The following is a 22,285-nucleotide window of genomic DNA, read 5'->3' on the forward strand; positions in this document are numbered from 1 at the left end:
AGAATCTGCTTTCAAGAAGCTTTTGTAAAAGGAGGGAGGGAGGACACAGCCTTAGAGGATTTTGCTATAACCAGTTATAAATATTTGAATTAACATTCCCACATTGTTGACAGTTTCCAGCGTCTGTCTCTCCTTGCTTCTGCAGAACTGACCTGCATGTTAATCCAAGAGTTCTTCTTCATGGATAAAGTAACTATGCTGAATGCCTTGCAAAACTTTACTACTTTCCTCTTCTACTTTCATATCACTTGACCTCATTCCAGACTTAAGAACTTTGAGACTATCAGTTTCTTCCTCAAATTAGGATACTGAAATCCTTTAACATAACAGCAATTGAAAAATATCAATATCAATCTGTAATTAGAGGAATTAAGCCATGTTTGATACAGAGAAAGGAGATTTTTAGATGCATCTCAGCCTCTCAGAATAGTTTATTTTAATAAACTTTATTAACTAATTAATAATTTAAAAATAATTTTATTATTTCATTAACTTCATTAATGGTTTATTTTAATAAACTTAATGTAAATGTCCTCCATGTTTTCTATCTCAGATGAGCACAAAGCCATTTTTAATGTGAATGCCAATCACTCCTGGGTTAGGTTACACAGCAACAGCACTGTCCGTCTCAAATTAAAGCTTTACTCCAAAAGAGGTAGAGAAATTATTCTTTACTTTTGTTAGTAACAAAATACCACAGGCACACCCCTATCTCAAAGTTCTCTTTACCAGGTAGGAAGAGTATGCCATCTCTCCAGCAGGCCACAGAGGTAACGACCCCAAATCCACAAAACCTTTGTGCTTGCCAAGGACAAAAAATAATTTGGTGAGCATGAGACCTCCCACAGGCAAAAATGAAATGTTATGGCAAAGGTCTCTTTTTCCTATTTTTTTGCTCACTTCATACTTCCCACTGTTTGCTGCTGCTCATCACTAGCTAATGTTTGATTGAGCAGCCTGGGGCTGCACAGATACTCAGGAGCCGATGTTTAGCTCACCCTGAGCTGTACTGGAGTGCACAACACAGCACTACTCACCCTCATTACACACTCTTCTGTTTTTCTAGCTGCTGCGATGCACAACGAAACAGTTAATGCTCACCGTTAAAGCTGTATCAGTGCCACTGGAATCAGCCATCCATTGAATGAATGAGAGGAATTCAGCACCTCAAGGCTTCTTGTTTCAGGCTGCTTGCCAACTCAGGTGGCTGCAGCAGTGGCTGCTCTCTTTCAAACATCTCTCCACAGCTCCCAAAACTAGAAATTTACTCATAGAAAATAGAGTATAACTGTGGTATCTGTCCCGTCCCCAAATTTTACCCAGTTCTTTTGTAGGGGAGGTCTGTCTCACTAGTTTAAAAGTCATGTGTTTACCTACAGTTTTCATCAAGACAGCATTTTACAGCAAGACAGCCTTCTTAGGAGGGCACAAACATTTTCTCTGCTCCCTCATGGCTTGCTTAGGGTTGCATACATTCACACCATATGTGAGCTGTATTTTAATGTGCATGGCCAGCGAGGAAAGCTGTCACCTCTCCACCCCCAGAGGAGTGTGAAAGCTGGACTATGACACAAACCACAAAAACAGGCAGTGGGCCAGATCCCAGAAAGCAAGCAATTCTCATTCCTAAGTACTTGCTGGTTTCCTATTGACTGCAGTGGGAAACTTCCAAGTTCCCACTCCCAGTCTCTGGGACAGTAGCAAAAAAAAAAAAAGCAGACTTTCTGAGCACAGCACTGCAGAGGTTAACAAACCTGCATGGCCCTGCAGCTTCACTACACTGCCTCACACACCACTAATGGGACACTGGCATTGATCTGGAATTCCCTCCTGGCAGTTACAGATTTAAACAAGCAAACTCCAGAACAACCACATCTCAAAGGCATTTTGCCCATGTGAAATACAATTGTCTGTCACTAGTCAAGGGAGCTTTACAGAACTAACAGCTTACAGTATCACTTCCTTCAAATTCACAAACATGAACCAGAGCACCACACTTCCATCCCTTCCATGACAAAAGCAGGAAATTCCCCCCACCCATTATTCCAGGGGAGGAGGATTTAGAACCCAAAATGGACAATCTGAAAGGTTAGCTAGAGAGAAGCATGGGTCCCAATTAGGGAAGCAACAGCTAAAGTACCTGGGTAACAACAGTAAATAACTTCAATAAACAGAAATGGAAAAGGCTTCCAAGATGATTAAAGCAACAGCAAGTGAAACAAAAGTGAATGTATAGATGCTACAGAAGAGATAAAACAGAATTGGGATCAGCATCTCGCAAAGAAATCGTTCTGATTAAATTGATAAGCCACACGAATGAGGAACTGAGAAACTCCTGGATGAAGTTCTGGCAGACAGTGCTACTGAGAGCCTTAATGTATAAAGAAAGGAGTAGAGAATAAACGATAGGATGTAGTTTGATCATTAAGTGAAACGTTACCAAACTATCATTGTCGTAAATTAAGTCAGACAGCCAGAGATGTTGGACAGCAAGCCACAAAAATGCCCCAATGTCTCATTCTTATGCATATCATATCTCTAGTGACCATCAGTAGCACTTGCCTTGGGAAAGAACACAAAGCCAGAGTAAGCTTACAGCAATTCTTTCCCAAATACACCCTCCTGGCTTTTGGCAGTCAGCAGTTTATGGACTTAAGAAGTCAGACCATCACGTTTCATAGTCCCTGAGTTTAACCTCTATTAATTTAACCTCTTCCTGAACCCAGTTTTTGACCTTCTTGACATTTTATTGTAGTGAGTTCCACAATCTATTTCACATGCCTTGTATTTAAAGAAAAAAAAAGTAAAAAATATTTATATAAGACAATTTGTTTGAAGCTTGTTGTCTGAGTTTTACTAACTTCCCCCTTTATTCAAATGAAGCTATGTCTGATTATTCCTTGTTTACCCTCTCCACATAATTTCTAGTTTTATGACACCCTTGGCCTCCAACCAAGATTTTTTTCTCAAACTGGAGAGTCCTGGTTTACCCTCTGGTCCTATGGCTGTCATTCTATACCTAGAGGGTTTCTGCACATCTCTGAATCCTCAGTTCTATCAAGCCTTTCTGAGTTATAGTCAGAGCTGCGGATACAAGTTATGAAAATACCAGAATAATTGTTTCTGATTTATTCTGAACTTTGTTATTTGGCCACCCCTGGAACTGACAGTTTGATAGAGCTATCTGCAGCAATGCCAAACCCCCTTGCTCTACATAAGAATTTAAATTACATGTTTCATTAACATATTGCAGGTTCTCAAATCCCTAGTTGTATTTATTACTACAATACTTTCTGATAATCTGTCTAGAATTAACCCAGACACAAATCTCAGCACCACATCTCAGCAATGCTGTACATGGAGGTGAACATTCATTCCAATTCCACAAAGTTTTTCAAGTACAAAGTTGGTTTGGGAATAAAACATACCATGAACTAGTCTCATATCATCCCTAACACTCAGAGGTATTTGACATATAGAGGAACAAAAAGCTGCCAAAAACATTCCCTCCATTTCTCATAAGTTGATCTATAATGAAGAGAAGCCTCAAGAAAAGCTGTGTGTTTGATTCTCACTCTTAGCACTCTTGTTTCCCTCCCCTTCTCCAAGAGCATGATATATGGATATAAACCAGTAGCCTCAATGCTTCACACACACACCTCCCAAGTTAACAGAAAAGATGAAAACCAGCTGTATTCTAATTTGCCTCTGTTCTAAGCGATTCCCACATTTATCAATATTTCATCTAGCTTTTTTTTGGCACCAGCGTTTTCCATATTACTTAAAGGGGAGACTAAAGACAGGAGGGGAGAACATAAATATAAATCCTGTGCAAAGGAAAAGAAACCCTACTGCTGCCAGGTTTTACAGTGGGACACTTGCTTTGCAAGACCATTCACTGCCTTTTATGATTTTTCTCTCTTGCAATAGGACTCCCAATAATTTTCTCATTTTGAATAACCAGAACAAGAAAAATTAATATAGATTCCTTTGAAAGTAGAAGAAAGCTTCTAATTCCATAGCTCTTCAATGTTAACTCAGAGAAATTGAACAGTTTTAATCCACTCCTAAAAACCAAATATACTTCAAAGGGTGCTTGGAAAAGATTGTTTTTTGCTCACCCACTGAGAGCTTCCGGGTTCTGCACATGCAGCAGCAGGTTCCAAAACAGCAACTGGCTCAGGAAACTTCTAAGGTATCAAATCCACAGGTGGAATGCTGCTTGCCTGGACAGCAAGTGAGAGAAAAATACTTCTAGAGGCTCTTGGAGGGCAGTACCATGGTTTTATCCCATGCAGCAAATCCACACAGGCACTCGCTCCATCGCACAGGCACAGGCTCTGCCGGCTCCCTGGTAACCAGCTCTCTGTTTTGTTGACCAGACTGTTGGAAATCATTAGGGAGAGAAAAGCATGACTTGGCAGTAATGCCCTGGACTCAGAATACATGAGTTGTGCCACTATCAGTTTCTGTGAAAAGGGGTAACTACAGTGACCTTTGTTAAGGTACTTCATCCTTCCAGGAGAGAGTTCCTGATTTTTTATTTATAAAAGGATGGGACCTTTGTGTTTCTAAGTGCAAACTCCTTATCCCTGGAGCTGTGTCTGTTGTTAGTGCTTATAAAGCAAAAGAAACATGTTTCTGATCTTCAGCCCTGAAGGACCTTGGATCCACACTTTAAGTATCAGCAGTTACCAATAACAACATTCACCTTCTCCTTCCTGTCCCCCTACCCCCCGTTCTCATATTCTTACCCTTCCCTTTTTAATTACTTTACCACCCAACCAAGCACAGAGGGATCTGGATCAGGCTGAAAATAAAATCACATTACATTCAAAAGGACCAGAATCTGGAGATTGAATATCTTCCTTTCTTCCAAGATGCAACTTTTCAAAGGTCCCTCTCTACATGGTGTCTTAATAATATATTCTAAGTTGAATTCCTGAAATTCTTTATTGAGGAGAATAAGAGAAGTAAGACAATATCATTTCCATGAACAGAAAGACTGTTTGTCACATCAGAAAAATCCCCACATATGAAGATATGATAAAAATGTACCATTACTTGCTGAGATCCAGAACAGTGCAGAATTGGAATGGTAGAGACTGCTTCAGAAATTTTCCAATAAATGAGCTGTCTACATTTATAAACTGATAACTGGAACTTTGAGCAACCTGGTCCTGTAGAAGGTGTCCCTGGCCCTGGAAGGGGGTTTGGAATGAGATGATTTTTAAGGGCCCTTCTAACCCAAACCAATCTATGACTCAAGAATAGATCAAGAACAGAGTTCACCAGTTCATTGAGTCATAGATTGGTTCACCAGAGTTCACAGAGTTCACCAGTTTTGTGAGATGCTGTAAAAGGTCTTTCCCTTACTCAGGGATGAGGATGAAAGAAGGAAAACCAATAAGCAGGGAACATAATGGCTGAGTCTCAGGAAATGTTAGCTGGAAAGGATCTCTACACATCCATAACCCAAAATCTTGCTTGAAGAAGAATTTCCATTTCTGCCATTTCTGGGCAACAAATTTCACAGCTGCAGTACACTCATAAGCTTCAATAGGAACCACTCAAACTGTAACCTGTGGACACTGCCCATCCCTTTTGCATCTGCCACTGCTGAGAAAAGCTGGGGTGTTCCATAGTTGTAGTTCCCCTTCAAGTAATTGCAGGCTGTGATTTGACTGACAGCTGAGCAGCAAGACTAAATATGAAATCTTTGTAAATCCATCACTAGAGTAGGATACACTTACCAATGAAATCTCTTTGAAAAGGAAATAGTGAAATTGAAGAGTTAAATTTTCAGTTTCTTGCTAATTTACATGATTTTAAATTAAATACAATAGCACAGAGTAAAATAATATCTTTCATTAAAAGTAGAGGTCAGCTAAAAGTGAGATTTTCTTCCATGCCATTTGAAGAGAAATAACTTTTGCCCTGGTGGCTGTGATTTGCAGCTCTCAATTCCTCCCAGGAAATAAGAAAAGAAATTTCAATGTAAACTTTTTTCTCCCCTTTAATGTAGGAGTGGAAAAGGGGAAGAATTTAATGAGTATTATCTGCTCTGTTGGCACTCAGAGGGGCTATGATTGAGAGAAAAAACACCCCATGGAATATGTAAAAATGTATTTCATTACAAAACATAATTAGTTCCTGCAAAAATATCCTTTTTTAATGAATTCTTTTCCAAGTTTAATGTCATCATCACAGTCTAAGTTATATATTCAAATCTATGCCATTACAGGACGTTTGTACTAGCCTGTTTCCTTAACCAAAACAAACACCCAGTCTAACTAGAATAGTATGTGTAAAGTTAGTGTGTTCATGCCAAGACACTGCACTTTCACTGTTATTTGCTTTTCTTCCCTCTGCTTCTGAGTACCTTTGGGATGTGTCTTCATAAAGGAGCTATTGAATCAACATACAGAAAGTTAGTATTTTGCAATATGCATTCAAGTTACTTTAAAAGGTAAAATTTTGGGTCAACTAAAGGTAAAATTTTGGGTCAACTAAAGGTAAAATTTTGGGTCAAAATTTAATACATTTACCTCAATAAAGCCAAAACTCCCCCCTAGGTAATTCTCCCTAACTCTTAAGGTCAAGAGTGCACAACATTCCCAATTCAATCTATTTGTGTTCTTGGATGAAAACAGGTTAATGACCAGATCCAGACTAGATGCAATTTCAATGACTCCATATGGTCTCAAACACTTTAAGAATTGTCATGGTAATGATAAGCATGAGCTGATCAATCTAAAGTATGAAGCTGCTCATGTGTGATTGACATTTGTCCTAACCTGGCCATTCTCATAAAAATCAGCACTTCCATACTGCCTCAGTCTTTTATGCAATGAAGCCAAACTGCTGAAGACCCACAAAAACTTTTTTCTACCATTTTTCTACATAAATTTCTTTTACTACGTTGTTTATTCAGCCCATACTAAAAAAGTTTAAGTCCAAGAACTGCTGCAGTTTTAGTCAAAGATGGTGGGGTTTTCAAAATGTATCATGATTTAGACAGACATGACTGGTATGCTTTCAATCTTAAAATCTTTTTCATACAGCTATAGCTTAAGGTGTTTGTGCTTATTTGCAGAGAATGCTTAACTAAGAAAAATCCACAGAATTTTGAGAAGAAAAACGGAAGGAAGAACTCAAACACCACAATATTTGTTACATGAAACAGCTCTTTTCTAATCATAGCTTGATCTTCCTTTTCAAAGGGAAAAACATCAATTAGGAAAACAAGGTCCTGCTGATGCTTGGTGAATTTCCCAGTACAGGATCATCAGGACAGTAGGCAACACAAAACATGAAATGCACCATGTTACTCTCACAAGGAGCTCACTTAGATTAGTGCACCTATTTATCAAAGGAGAATAAAGAAAGATGTAAAGGAACATGCATACTTTAATCCCACACTGGTGTAAAGTGGTGTTTGCCTCAGTAGGCAAGTAGAGGTGGAGGTGTCTATTCCTTTTCTCTAATTTTAACAATTATGACAGTAAATTTACAAAAATAAAAATATGTGGAGAGGACATGCAAAATGCAGCAATCAGGAGATGGAAGGAAGCAGTAGTCTGTCAAGTCAATAGTTTGTCTAAGCCTTGTTTCCCCTCACCACCTTTACCCCAAATCAAACTAATAGGGAAAAGCCTCAGACAATCAACAGGAGTATCCCCACTGGCAGATGGATGTCTTCTACGGAGTTCATCTGCAATGGTATTCATGTCCCTCTAGGCCTCTGTTTGAACACTGTCACTATGGAAACAGATCTCTGATGCCCTGCACCTTATCAGGCCTTCTCTATTTAAATTCTTTTCTTGTGTTTTTAACAAAGCCATTCACTGAACCTCAACTAATCCAAGATTCTGTTAGGAGTGAGGTTTTTGCTTGGTGAGGGTTTTTTTGCCTTCACTATCATGTCTCTTCCAAAAGGTTCTCTCTCCCACTAATGCCATCTGACAGGCTTTATTTGACTCACACCTCTTCAGTTAGTGGCTCAAAAATATTATGGCTGCATTTATTGCCAAACGGATTCTACTGTTTTTATTCCCCCCTCCAGGGTACATAGTTTTCAATGAAAATTCTATGCCCCCCAGGGTACATAGTTTTCAATGAAAATTTCACTCATTCAGCAGCAACTTTCTTAGTTTGGTTTTAGCTGTTTAGAATCTGCCTGCGTCTACATCAGATGCGCCGGTGAGTTCTCTCTAGAGCATTCCTAGGTTAGAGGTATAAAGGGTTACATCTCTGTAATACCAACAGTTTATCAATTCCAGATGCATATGGAATCCAAAATCCTATGTTTACAAATTCCAAATATTAGAATACTTTTGGGGAACAGAGAACAGGAGGGGAGCTGGGAAGCGTCAATGTTATATTATGCAAATGAAAGAAGGCAAATCTGGGTTTGACCTCACTGCATCCAAATCTGGTGCACAGGCAAGAAGCAGAGCAATTCTTCTGCAAACCAGCAAATGTTAATGCTGCAAATGCCCCTGCAGTAGTAACAGAAATTCATGCTATAGTTCTCCACCTAAATAGACAGGACACAAGCATTATTTATCTTTTGAGTTTTTAATATGGCCCATAACTGTAATTTAAAATGAGGATCCAAGAGACATTTTAAGGGGATTTTCTGGTACTTCCTAGTGTGAGGAGAGATAGAGTTTTATCAGTTTGCACAAAACTTCAGTGCAGAGATGAATGGGAGTCATAAAACAATTTTATTTTATTCTTTTATTACCTTAGGTATTCTGGGCTGGCTGAGGAAGCAGAAGATACAGCAACACAGTAGCCTAAGATTCTGTGGGTCTCACAGTTCCCAAGGGGACTGGTACAAACATATAGGCAATTACTACTGGCTATGGAAATGAGCTTCAAAGCCTCCTTATGGCTTCCACTGGGACAAAGCACCTGTGTGTGTGATGAGGCTTTACTAGAAGGTGAAACTGGAAGAAAGGACATGCCTCAAATACTCCCCTTTATAAATTTAACTGCATTATTTCTAGGCTTTAATTGAGCAAGCTCTCTGGTGGAAGAAGGACAGTACAATTCACAGGCCATACTTACTGGAGCCAAGTTAATATTTCAAATGGAAATAACTTTTAGGAAAACTCATAGAAAACTGTAGTTGCTTTCATGTGTTAATACTGCAGACGAGTAATTATTTTCTTTACTCTTTTTAATATACCACCTAACAGCTTTTGAGAGGTATAAAACATGACAAATCACAGTTACTTTAAGTAATATTTTGTACAGCTAATTTTGGTTTACTGAGGAACAAGTTTGAGGTACAGCCAAGGAGAGGACTAAACACACTGCTGATTTTCAAGAACTTAAAAGTTGAGATATAAAGTGAGGAACTAGGAAGAATTGTTCTAATTTAACTTTTTGGCACAGCTCACTTTTCACTGGGTAAAATCAGGGCATTTCCAGGGACCACGGGCACAATATCATCAGTGCTCCCACCTCCTCTTGCAGAGACAGCAGAGAAGCACAGTGAGAAGTCAGTGATGCTTCTGGAGAACAACAGTTCCACACCAAAAGCTGCATCTTTCCAACCTAATAGGGTTAACTTCCATGTGACCATAATCTCCAGGTTAATTTTGTTATCTTACGATAAACATCCCTCTTTTGAGTTTGAGCCTCACTCTTGCTAGCCACTGTTAACTGAGATCAAACCACCAAAACCAAACAGAAAAATGCTAAAATAATTCTGAGTACTGAGAGGATATGATAACCAGAGGCATAACAGTCATAGGTGCAAAATGAACAGTGAACATTCTCAGGTGAGAAACCAGAAGAACACTTCAAATATGGCAGAGAGCAGAATCCCTCTAAATAAAGAGCCCTAACTTCACCAATTGTCAGACTGTGAAAGAGGTTGTAAGGCACAGCCATTGTAAATAAGGCTGGACAGGCCCACCTGGGTCTCATTCACTGCAAGGATAGTGCAAGAGATGGATACTTTTGTGTACACATTATCCTCTCATTATTTTTGTGCAGTTCTCTCTGAAACTACTGAAAGTTGTGCTTACATTTCTGAGGGCAGATCTGGGCAATTTGCCTTTAGCCTCATACCACTGAATACACTTCCTTTTCTCCCTCCCTGCCCACAACTCTAAGAATTACACTGGGAACATAAATCTCGATTTCAGATTTCCTTGGTTTAGATGGACCAAGCCAAAACATTTCCTGCCCCCTTCAAACATCTATAGCAAGGAACCCAATTTATTTTCCTATAGAAGAAACTAGCCAATGACACTGGTATGTATTTTCTGTCCACATTAATTCCACTTTTTAATTCAAACTAGAGCAAGACTTGGGTTGCTTCTGTATTTTTCAGGCTACTGTGGGTCGTCAAAAGACAATTTAAGTGGTGAAATGAACACTGGTTTTCCTCAAAAGCTTTCCCAAAGAAAATTTTACTGATCCTTCCACTAGAAACTGATCACCAGGCAGTTGCCATTAAATTATGGCATGGAAACATTTGGCCAGATATACACAAGACACAAATCATACATTAGGGATTTAGCTGGTTTAGAGGTACGGCAGAAGGAGTTGGCTTTCTCATGTTGTGTCTTGTATCCATCATTTCAAACTCCTATGGTGTTTTTGCAGATCTGGCTGTAAAAAGAACCAGTGTAGAACTCAGAAGTGAAGCTGATGAAGAACAGGTCAAAAAGTGAATTTAAATGAAGTAGAAAAATGGAACTTAGCCAAAACCATGAGCCTCTCCTTGCTACTCTGCACCCTACCAGCCTAGAGGTAGGGTGCAGAAGCCCATGTCTACAAAGAAACCACTGCTTCACAGTCTAGGAGACAAAATATTTGCTGATTAAGAGAAAGAACAGAGTTTACAGCATTGTTGATGTCAACAGCAGTAGTAGAATCAGCTGCAAGTCCTCTTAGAATGAGGAGGCATACTGCAATAGGAACCACATTGTCTCTAAAAAAATCTCAGAGAACATTATGAGCAAGTTGTCTCCAACATCTCAATTTTATAGCATGGCCTGGCTCAGAATCACTGCAATTTCAGAGCTTCCTCACAGCAAAAACTGTTATTAAGACCTGAAACTCTGGCCAAGGCTTTATTCCTATAGCAGTTTATTATCTTCCTCTCTTCTAGCCCAGGAAGTTCAACGGCACAACATTCTCCCTAAGCTGAATGTCAAAGTGTGTGCAATAGCAGTTTAGAGCTACAGTATCCATCTCCATAAGCACTTTCTGTGCAAACCACTGGGGGCATGTGTGGTCTCAAAGTCATCAAAACACATCTCATTCCACCTTAATCTCTTCTGACATTAAAAGAGATCAACAGGTAAGAAAGAAGAAAATTGTGCCCTGGCACATCCATAGGGGGTATCAGGCATTTATGTGTGTGAAACAGGAATGCAATGAAGGTGGAAGGAAAAAGTTCAGGGAAATTTCTATGTAAGCTGTGATGCACAAAACAAATGGACAATACTGCTGGCACAGGCAACAGCTTTTCCAGACAGTTGAACTGGTTTTAAAATGAGTTAGAAGTGGTGAAACAGCACAGCTTGCAAATCCCACCAAAAAAATAAGAAAACTTTCGGTTTATTGAATCCATCTCTTTTCCCTTCAGGGAACTGAAATATTTTTCTAGGACTGAAAGGACTCAAATCCAAAGGCAGATTCACTGTGACACTCCAAGTCTCCCAGCTGATTCTTCTGCCCAACAAGTCTGCACTTTATATACTGATGTATGGAAGAAATCCTCATGTAAGAAAAAGGAGATTAGAGGTTAATCTTTGCTTTAACAATAAAAATAAGAAGCTACTTCACATTTCAGTCTCATGGGTTAAATGGAACCAGCTGTACATGTGGCCATCATGAACACAAAACATTGTCAACTAAAAAAAAAAAGCAATTTCTTTGTGGGTCAGAAAAGTGGGTAGGACATTACACTGCTGTTGCAAAGGGGAAGCTCATTCAGTCTGACCCACTGGATATTGTCAGTAATTCAATTTAACCCTTTCTCATCTATATTGAGCCTGATCAGTGCTGCCTGACAGAAGCACAAAATACAGAAAGAAAATTATAAGCAGTGGTGTTTCAGGAATTTTTAACAGCTGCTGCCTGCTTTATTGCTTGAACTCAATTCTCTGAATTCAATCCTGTGAAATCCAGTATTTGCCTCAAGAAACATGACTGGGATTATCCCAGAGATTTCACATGCACAGGATACATGCAGCTTCAAAAGACAACTCCCTGCTGACTGAAGGAGGAGCAGGTATTACAGGGCTCTTAAGTCTCTGCAAGCAATATAGATATCATATCCTTTTCCTGTATTACTCTATAGACTCCAATAAATCTATAGAATTCAGCTTACCACAAAGCTACTGTTTTTCAGACCAACTGACCCAATGACTGGTATTTATTTGCTGAGACAAGCTCCATTAAAATAAAAAGTAAAATATCCACACTCTTCCTCCTCATCACCACAAAGATGATATCTTGTTGCCAATCTGCCTGCCAGGAAGCCATCTGGAAATAATATCTATACCACAACCTATAGGCATCCCTCCAATGCATTAATCAGGTCATTAGAGTTCAATACTGACAGCATCTTTAGGAACTGGAAAGGATAAAGCTGTGGTAATAAGGCACAGTGAAGATGGATCCCCAGGGCCTAGTTAGATCTTCCCCTCCTTTTTTCTTTAAAAAGTACACAGCATTAGCATTTTGTTCCCCAGTGTTTGGTTTAAATTTACCATTCTGGAGAACTTCGAAGCTCGAGCAAGGCCTCTCAGTTTGACGCACAAGCATATAATGGAAAATGTCTTCCACCTCACTCCTGTCCTTAAAAGGACATTGAAAAAGTCTGGAGAGAATTAAATGGGGCATGACAATGATTTGGAGACTGGGGAAAATAGAGCAAAATATAAATACATACATATATGCATATTATAGCCAAAACCCATACAAAGTTCAGTTTGAGAGGGTTACAAGCTTTCTTATCACACAGAGCAGTACCTTCAGAGGAAACCCAGCAGTACCAGATGCTAAAGTTATCTCAGACACATACCAAAACCCAGGGGCTGGAAACTGAAGCTGCAGAAATCTAAAGCTGAAAATGCTTTTATTCTACAGTATGAGGAAAGGAAACAACTCAGGAGGAAAAAATAGTAATACAAAAAAAAAAAGGTGTTGCATGAGATTCTGTTCTCCTATCTTTCTCAACTGAGAAAAAACTCCACATCACTTTGAGATATCTCTTTTAACAACACCATTGAATATGGTACAAGATGAATGAAATGACACACACTTTTGAAAAGCAGCAGAGTAAAAGCAGAAGCACAGTAAATCTCAAGATTAAAGAAACAAACATATCACAAATAATCAGTTTTAATCAGTTCAGTACAGCTCCCCATTAGAAAAATTATATACATAGCTATCAATCTGTAGATATATCACTGCACTAGAAATAAGCAGCTGTTCATCATCTTGGACAAAACTCTTTAGAGGCAGTGACAAGGCTTTCCTCAGTGTTTGCACAGCAAGCTGGCATAACATAACTCCCAGTTAAATACTGTACTATGTAACTTCAGCATACAAAAGGAAGCAGTCAATCCTTGTTCTGAGTTTAAGTTAACCAGAGCTGTTCAAAATAAAAATATCAAATTCTGACACTGGACCTCAACTCAGTCATCTGGAAGGGGCAAGGTACAGGACTTATTACAGGTCCATGTAATAAGTTTGAAGAGTTATTTTTTTCAGGCTACCAACTCCCAGAAGTAGCTTGTAGTAGCTTCATGTCTATTTTATAAGCACCTAAAAGGCTTCTTGATCAACAGAGTAGAACAAGTATGGATAATAAGTCATCATAGTAAATGTAAAAACAGTTTCAGAAGTTGAAGCTCTCATTTTGGCTTGCCACTTAACTAAGCACATGTTTTTGAGCTAATTAATCCAGTTGAACTAATAGAACTAATATTAAATTTCAAGTAGGGGGAAAAAGAATTGCACATTGGAGACTCAAAGTGAATTAGGCTAAAAAATTCACCCCAAAAAATTCTCCAGTGAGCACCAGAAATTCTGCATGTCAAGCATGCAGTTTAAAGCTAAGAGTTTAAATATTTGATGATACCTAAACACTCTCATGGGTACATTTGCATTTCTAAGTGACTATTTTGGTTTTCATTTTTTTTCCTGGTACATTAAGCTAAATCAAAGCTAAGCCTTCATTAAAGGTAATGCAAATATGTTCACTCACAAGTTTTATTCAATAACCTCCTAAACTGATTTTAGTTAGAATTAAGACAACTTTGCATTCAGACATAAAAACACAATATTCATCTTTCTTACCTTTTTTCAGGCTTTAGAGGAGTCCTTTCAAATTCCTTTCTCTCTGATACTCCTCTGTAAAGTGTTTTGGAACCTAGTGATGAAAGTATTACGGACTATGACCATACCACTCATGAAACATTCTAGTCGAGATCCTACAAATAATCCAAATTAAGGAATGTATTGTACAGTTAAAAAATAATTGAAAGCAATGAATTATTCTCCTGTTGAAATTATTGATACCTAGATACCAGACAAGTGAAGTCTGGCTGTAATAGCTATATAAAGCTACCAATCCAACTGCAAAGTAGAAGATGGTCTCTAGATAACAATAAAAATCCTTCTGAAGCCTGGCAGTGAGAACAATACCACAGCTAAAGCCCTCCACAGAAGTCAATGACCACAAAAGATCCTGACAACCACAGAAATTTCACTTGATAAGGAATCACTCAAGAGAATGGGTTAGTCAGATACAGGACTGTAAGAAGTCTTCTGTATCATGAAGATCAGTTCCTCTCATGACAAGCAGCTGTTTCCTTTAACATCATTTCTCTTGCACGTGTCACAATGAAGTGATGAGGCACAAGTTTTCACCACAGATGCTATTTTGGTCAGCTTTGATGAAGAAATTGCTCTGGACAATTTCACATTCTTTTTTTTTTTTTTTGCAGTAACTATAGAAATATAGAACTCTGCTTCATTATTTAGCTCATCAAGGGTGAGAAACTCCTGCAATTCATCAGTAAAGTCATCACCCAGAGACAGCATATACATTTCCAACAGCTTTCTGGTCCTGGAAGAAATGTAGCAGGCTTAAATCCAAGAGTTTCAACAACAAAGCACAGACACATAGCTAGATTTGAAGCAAGATGGTCCAGAACTCACAGGTTAAGTAAAGGCTCAAACAGATGAACTCTGCAAATTTAGGTGTTTCCATTTACAGAATGTGAGGCATTCTGCAATTAGCAGGGGACAGGGTGTGCCACAGTGGTACAAAAAAAAAAATTAAAAAACCACAAAGACTTTAACCCTGTGGTCAGGGCAAAAAGAAGACAGTACCTACATTTATTCACCTAGCTAGGTATTGTTGATTAATATTAGTTTCAACTAGCCAAGCACTATTATTCAGCAATAATTTGTTTACATATTCTGTTTCAATGCTGGATTGCATCTGTACAAGCAGTCCTTCAAAGTGCATCTGTAGAGAGTAAACACCTGTACTCCTCCTTCAAATGCATACACATGTTTTATGGAATAAGGACAACCCTCCAGTAATTGCACAGGAATGAATATAAACACAATTCAGCTCTTGTAAACATGTCCACAGAGACTTCTCATATAACCACAGAGTGTTCGCCTTCAGGTTTTCTTTCATGTTTACAAAACTGGAAAAGCAGGGCTCTCTTCCTGTTGGATGTTTCAAGTGCATAGGTTCTGAATTTTATATATAATTTAGTTCAGGGTCTCAGAAGTGCAAAGTTTTCATCACCACTGCACATACTGCATGCATGCAAAGGCAATAACATATCCAGCTCCATTAGCACCAGACAGTTGCATACAAAGCTTGTGCCCTTCAGTTTTGGTAGATGGCATCCACAGATTATTACAATATTAATAGGTGCTGTACACCAAGTACACATAAGGATGTTTAGAAATACTCAGTAGTAGCCCCTGTGTAAAAGAAAGGGATGATATAACATCATTTGTATAGATCCATATACAGCTCTCCAGTGGAAAAGAAACTTCTAAGTACAGGGAGCATCCAAACCAGAGAAAGCTATAAAGGCTACTTGTTAAGTAACACAAAGAACAGCTCTGATGTAAGGGTCATCAAACAAAACCTATGTACAGTTATTTAATTTTAAGAAAGGGAATCGTGTAAGGATGTGAAAAAAGAAAAAAAAAAAAAAGAGGACACTCAAAAGGAGCAGTTCAAAAAGCAGGAAGACTCAGGGAGAGTTAGGAGAGTATTGCAGGGCATAGGTCAGCTCACAGAAAATGGATTGCTTAAGTAAAGACAGGGGAGCCCATAAAACATGGCAAGTAAAATGTAAGCAGGAAATTAAAAGGGCTAAAAGACAATCCAAAAACTGCCTGCAAACAAAGACGACCGTGCTAGTAAACAGCTCTTGAAATACATCAAGGACAGGAAACTAGCTAGGAAAAGCAGTCCAGCTGCTGGATGACAAAGGTGTATAAAGCACAGATAGGGATGATACAGCTGTAGCAGAGAAGCTCAGGGAATTCTTTACACCAGCCTTTACTGATGAAATCTTTGGGGAGATTTACACATCCAGTGCACTCTCTGTTGCAAATCTGGTAGGGGAACCAGACCAATCTGAAGTAAAATCAGGAAATACCAGACTGAACAAGGAAGCTAGATGTTAATAAAGCACTGAGACAAAACAATTTTCACACAGGTTCTGAAGAAACTCAAATATGAATTTACAGACCACTAGCCAAGGTATGTAAGCCAGAGCTACAGAGTCTCTGTGCCTGAGAAACACAAATCTTGCTTGCATAACTTCCAGCTGCAGAAAGGGCTGTGTAGGGAACCTGGAAACCACAATCTGGCAAGTCTGAATTCATTGAAGTAGGAGAGTGAACATTAGAAAGAGTAATGCTTCACAGGCTTTTTAAGATGGAGAGGAATCAGCAATGTAATTCCTGGGATCAGTGCTGGGACTGGTGTTACTCAACATGTTTATCAATAACAAAATTAAATTATTGAGGAAAATGTTGGCAGATGAGCTTTAGTGTAGTAATTCCTCAAGGCAGTATCAATTCTAAACATTCCTACTTGGAAGCTAGAGCCATCCTTGATGGTTCAGTGTTCGACAGCAGTCAAAAAAAGCCAGAAACATCATTGAAATCTTCAGAAAAAGAGGAAGGCAGGACATTTCTCCTCACAGCCTGAGTGCTCCCACAACTTTAGTACTGTGACCTGCTCTCCACAGACTAAGGAGGACATTACCAAGCTGTCCAGATAGAAATGGAGATACTAAAAAGGCTGGGAGTCCCCAGTTCAGAAAGAAGGCATATGTAGTGGATATTACCAGGTATAACAAAAAACCCATGAGCTACTAAATGCACAACAGTTGTTTGCCCAACCCTACAAAACAAGAACAAGACAGTACTCGTTTAAAGGCAACCAACTCATTTAAATAGAAAGGACATTTCATCCAGTAGGTTACAAGCTTCTGGAACTTGCTGTCACGCAAGACTCTGAAGGCAAAGGATGTTCATGGGTTCAAAGAGGGATTAAACAAACTCCAGTCAACAGGTCCATAAATAGACACCTAAACGACTAAACAGGTACATATCCTCTAATATTCTTAACAGAAGAGCTGTGGAAACTGAAGATGTGTGGAGAGAAATGGATCTCGAGAAACAGCTGTTGGAGGTTCTCCTGTTAACTTGCCAGACACAACACTGGGCTAACTGGAGCACTGAGGCAGCTCTAAAGTTATTCATTTTTTAGGGCGACTTAGCATTTCCACACATCACACTGCTTCCTGAGGATAAGCAATGATCCCAACAAAAGAGCAAGGTGATAGAAAGCAAACACATTAATTCTCCCTCATGACAGGGGTGAGAATGGGACAGAGACAGATACAACCAGCAAAGAAAAGGAAATGAAACAATTTAGACCAGTTACAGGTGCCAGAACTTCTCTTTTAACACCCTTTCCCTAAAAAGGCCTTTAACATCTGCACACACAGTACACTAAGTAATTATTTTACCCACCCAATCGCATTTATAATTCATCGAAGTTTCACTTTAGAAGAATTTTTTAAATTAGCGCCATCTTTGAAGACAGTAAGTTATTCATAGCTCTAAAAATGCAATCAGCAAGACTGTATTTCCTGTCTTGTAAGTGAAATATTAGCTTGGACAAAAAAAAAACAAAACAAAGCTCACAAGAAATGCAATTACAGCAAGTTTGTTTTCAAGACATCCTTTGTTTTGATGTTCAATTTATTTCATTAACTTGTTACTCATACAGTTTTAAAAAAATATTTTTGTTTGGCTCTTCAGGAAAAAAATATGCTACACAGATAAACTAACAAAGTTTGACAAAGTTCTCTTGTTCCTGTCTGTGGCACAATCTGTCTCAAAACCTTACACCTATAAGCCTGTAAGAAAACCAGCTAGAAATGAACTAGCACTGGAAAGCTCACCACAGAAATCATGACAGGCATGAACAGACATGAAACATCACACTTTTTTCTCCTCTGCAATTTAGTGAGTAGGCTTGTTACTACAGTCCCCTACTCCAATATCAATAGCCACACATTACTAATACAATGTACTTGTATTATAGGTGTATGTGCATATAAAAAACCCTCAGGATCCTGCAGTGCTTAACTGATCATCAAGTTCAAAGGTTACCCCAGTTGTCCAGCAAAGTACAATATAATATAAAATCAATGGAATAACAAGTACTAAAACTTATTTACACATATATGTTTGCTTTCACCCTCTGAGACAAAGCAAAAAGTGGTACAGCATTTGTAGTTAGAGGATCCTACATTAAGTTTAAGGTCAACAGCACACATGGAGAATGGAACAAGTCCCACACTATTTTACCTGAAGAATTATCTGACCATGTCCAACTGTCCTTGCTGGTGAAGTGTCTGCAAGTCCTTATTTTTGTAACTTCATTTTCTGGCTGTCCCTGTGGTCCAGTCAGGAAGTGAGCCCCCACTTCTCCTCAGGCTAACCAGGGCCACATCAACATCCACTGCTATAGCTTGGAAATGCTTTGGAAAAGAAATATTACTGAGCTCTGTATCAGGGAAGAACTAAAAAAATTGAATGGGAACTCAACGCTTTATTTTCATCTGAGGTGAACTTGATAAAAGCACTATTTCAGGTAAAGTGAAGGAGCAATGCTTCTGCTGACTGAGTTTAGAAGCATTTTAAGAAAACACACATGAAACTGCTTTTACTCTGCACAAGATGGGATTATTTGATCAATAAGTACCCCAGTGCCCATGTTCAGGCTGACTTTAGCATAAAACTTGAGCAAAATTCCCCAAGCAAAGCCTTGGTCCCACAGGCCGGGGCTGAGGTAAAACGGCAGGAATTGCTCTGAAGGCGGCATGGCGGGAGGTCAGGCCTGCACAGCCCGGCTCCTGCCCCCTCACCGTGAGGGGATTCCCTCCTGGATAGCCACCGCCATCCCACAGACACACCTTTAGGCACATCCCTGAGCACGGCTGAGGGAGGGAATGCAAATCCTGCCCCTCCCTTGGGAATGCTGCAGCTCGACACTTCCCAAACCCACGGCCTCTTCCATTCAAATGTGCTCACTCTACTCACAAGCACAGACACTTTCACAGCAACATGAAAAACTGCTGTGCTGCAAAGGAACAGGAAAATGAGTAGGAAGAAGAAAGAAAAATGTAGGAGAAAATAAAACAAACCTTCTTTCACCACTCCCCTGTCTGTGAGAAAGGGGCAGCCAGAATGCATGGACTCACAAGCCAAGATCTCTTCTTAAAAAACCTGCAGGATACATGCTCAGATATTTGCCTGCCTCTTTATATAGAGTTCAGTTAGCACTAAATGCCTCCAGCTGGTTTCAAGTTACAGCCAGGGAAGTAGTACCACAAAATTCCTCATAGCCACCCAAACCATTACTCTTGTATTTTTTTCCATGTGGGGTCATCACACCCCCTCTGGAAAGCTTAGAGGTATGATACCACTGCAGGCCCCTTCAGAGAGAGCCTGACAATGGTGTATTATGAGGCTTGTTGTAACATCCTTTCAAAATTCTTAAGATCCAGTGGTTTAGAGAAGAGGGTCTTTTGTGTCTGCTGTCAGTTCCAGGAAGCTCCTGTCACTGGCATGGAGACTGCATATGGAAAAGAGCTGCTAAATAGACCAGTTAAAAGAATATAGGCCCAGTCTTGCTCCCACGTCACTGAAAACTATGAATGCTGCAACTCTGTTGAGGTCAGAGGAACTGCACTGCTGTGATGTTGGGGGTGAGACACCAGCTGTTGTTTCCAAGCCAGGGCTCCCTCTGCGAGGTTCTCTCAGGCTCTGCCCATGATACACCCCCGAGGCCACCAGGACCACAATGTCAGCTCTGAAACAGCAGCAGACATTGCCACACAGCCTAACCCACAACAGCTCTGCTGTAAACTCACACTGCACAGAACAGAAGAGGTTTCTCACCTCCAAAACCAGGCTGGACTTAAACTAGTGATAAGTCAGTAACGCTTTCAGACATGAAGTACTGACTAAATATCTTCTTCGCCAAAGGAAAGGAAAGGAAAGCTTATGACCCTAAAAGGTCTGAGGTAAATAACCTAAATAAAGCAGGCCACTCTTGACAAATTTCTTTCCTGTGTATTTTAAATGCAGCTTGTTGCTTTTGGTTTGTAACTTTCCTTTTGATACAATCAACAGTGTAAGAACATACAGTGTATGTCTGACCTGGACTTAGTGAGTGATTCTTACAGAACATGCCCACATACTTTATTCTTTTCACCCAGTCAGACTTAATCTTTGTCCAGGAGAGATGGTCAGTATTTTGGTCCTGAGGGGTTTTTTAATTTTTTTTTTTAATGCCATTGATTCCAATTACATGACATAAAATATGTGAATGACAAAAACCCTTTACTTCAGTATTTAACAAACTGGTTATACCATTATAGAGAATTAATGGAATTATATATGTCTTCCATTAGGAGACAAGCAACTTCTTAATAGTCAACATTGCCAAAAATATTAGGCAACTACATGCATTTTATAATGGGGTATTAGAGCAGACATCCTGGTTATTATTTGCACTGCATATTCACATAGTAAATTAAATTGTGACTGTCATTTAGAAGATATGGAAAATCTCACACCCCTTGTTTGCCTGTTGTTTTGCACCGGAAATGTTCATCAGTTTATAGAATTTAGAGAAAGCAGCATCACCTTGAAATCAAGTGCAACAATGCCCTGCTCGGAATACAGAGCTGGGAGCTCTAGTTCCTCTGGCCCATGCTGCCTGCAAAGCACAGCTCTCAGAGGCCTCTGCAGCAAACAGGAAACTTGCAGTACTTCCAGGCAGATAAGAAAAGCTAAAACTGGGATCCTTTCATTATTTGAAATATCTCAGTGCCTGTGCCATACTGTGTCTCCCAAATCCTCTTTGTAAGAGTATTTGCAACTTGGTCCTTGCTCTCCCCATTACTCACTCATCCTTTAACATTTTGCTGAGGTTAACAATCAGGATAGTGATTTTTGCTGCTTAGCAGTGATTCCCACTGAAAGCTGGATTACACTGGTTTAAACAGTATATAAAAGGCCTCTGGGTGAAACTACAGGCTTGGTGATCAGATTATCCTTCACTACACAGTTCCAGTATCCTTTTTGGGTACATTTCTTTTGTTCAGATATCATCCTGTCGCTCTGTAAATACCTCCAGTCACAGGACTGCTGAAGAATAACAGAAAAAAAAGCAGTAAAACAACAACTCAGAATAATGATTTTAACCTGCTGTGCAATAATTAGAAATAAACTGCAGTGAGTGTGTAAAACAGCACAAGCCATCACTCACTTTCCTCAGCCAGGATGTCTGTGGGCTCTCAGCAGTTTATCACATTTCACAAGAAGCAGCAGCAAGTGATGCACAGGACTGGCAAAGAGAGCAAGTCATTTCTTCTCCCACAGGTTAGATCTTCTGCTTTCACACAGAGTGTGTGGTCTGTTTGAACTCTTTCCTGATGAAGAAAATAACTGAAAACATCCCTCTGTGACAATTTTGTATCCTGTGACACACTGGCTGCGTCACAAGCCCTAAAAATGGCTTTGGTACCATGGAACCTATGCATACAAAACAGCACTTCAGTCTGAAGAATTAATATGCTGTCAGCTGGTTGTGTCTTTGGCAAGTGAGTGAATTTAATCCAATTACAGCAAAGGTGATGAGGTCAAGCTGACTCCCAGTAAAGAATCACCAGAAAGA

At 39.4% G+C, this 22,285-nt stretch overlaps 1 protein-coding gene across 4 annotated transcripts in view; it reads right to left on the bottom strand.

Annotated features, from left to right (window-relative positions):
* The window catches only part of MYLK (myosin light chain kinase), a 195,011-nt gene that overhangs the window by 167,998 nt on the left and 4,728 nt on the right, over window positions 1–22,285 (bottom strand). For 2 of the 4 annotated variants that reach the window (XM_071435293.1, XM_071435296.1), the window contains exon 1: window positions 4,122–4,329. The exons of the other annotated variants lie outside the window; for them this stretch is intronic. In XM_071435293.1, coding sequence (XP_071291394.1) covers window positions 4,122–4,149 — 28 coding nt within the window. In that variant the 5' untranslated portion in view covers window positions 4,150–4,329. Of the gene's footprint in view, window positions 1–4,121; window positions 4,330–22,285 lie in introns of those variants that run through there. 4 annotated transcript variants of the gene reach the window in all.

This window comes from Agelaius tricolor, unplaced genomic scaffold (genome assembly GCF_023055355.1).
Source record: "Agelaius tricolor isolate 1412-34295 unplaced genomic scaffold, bAgeTri1.0.p SCAF_10, whole genome shotgun sequence".
NCBI lineage: Eukaryota > Metazoa > Chordata > Aves > Passeriformes > Icteridae > Agelaius > Agelaius tricolor.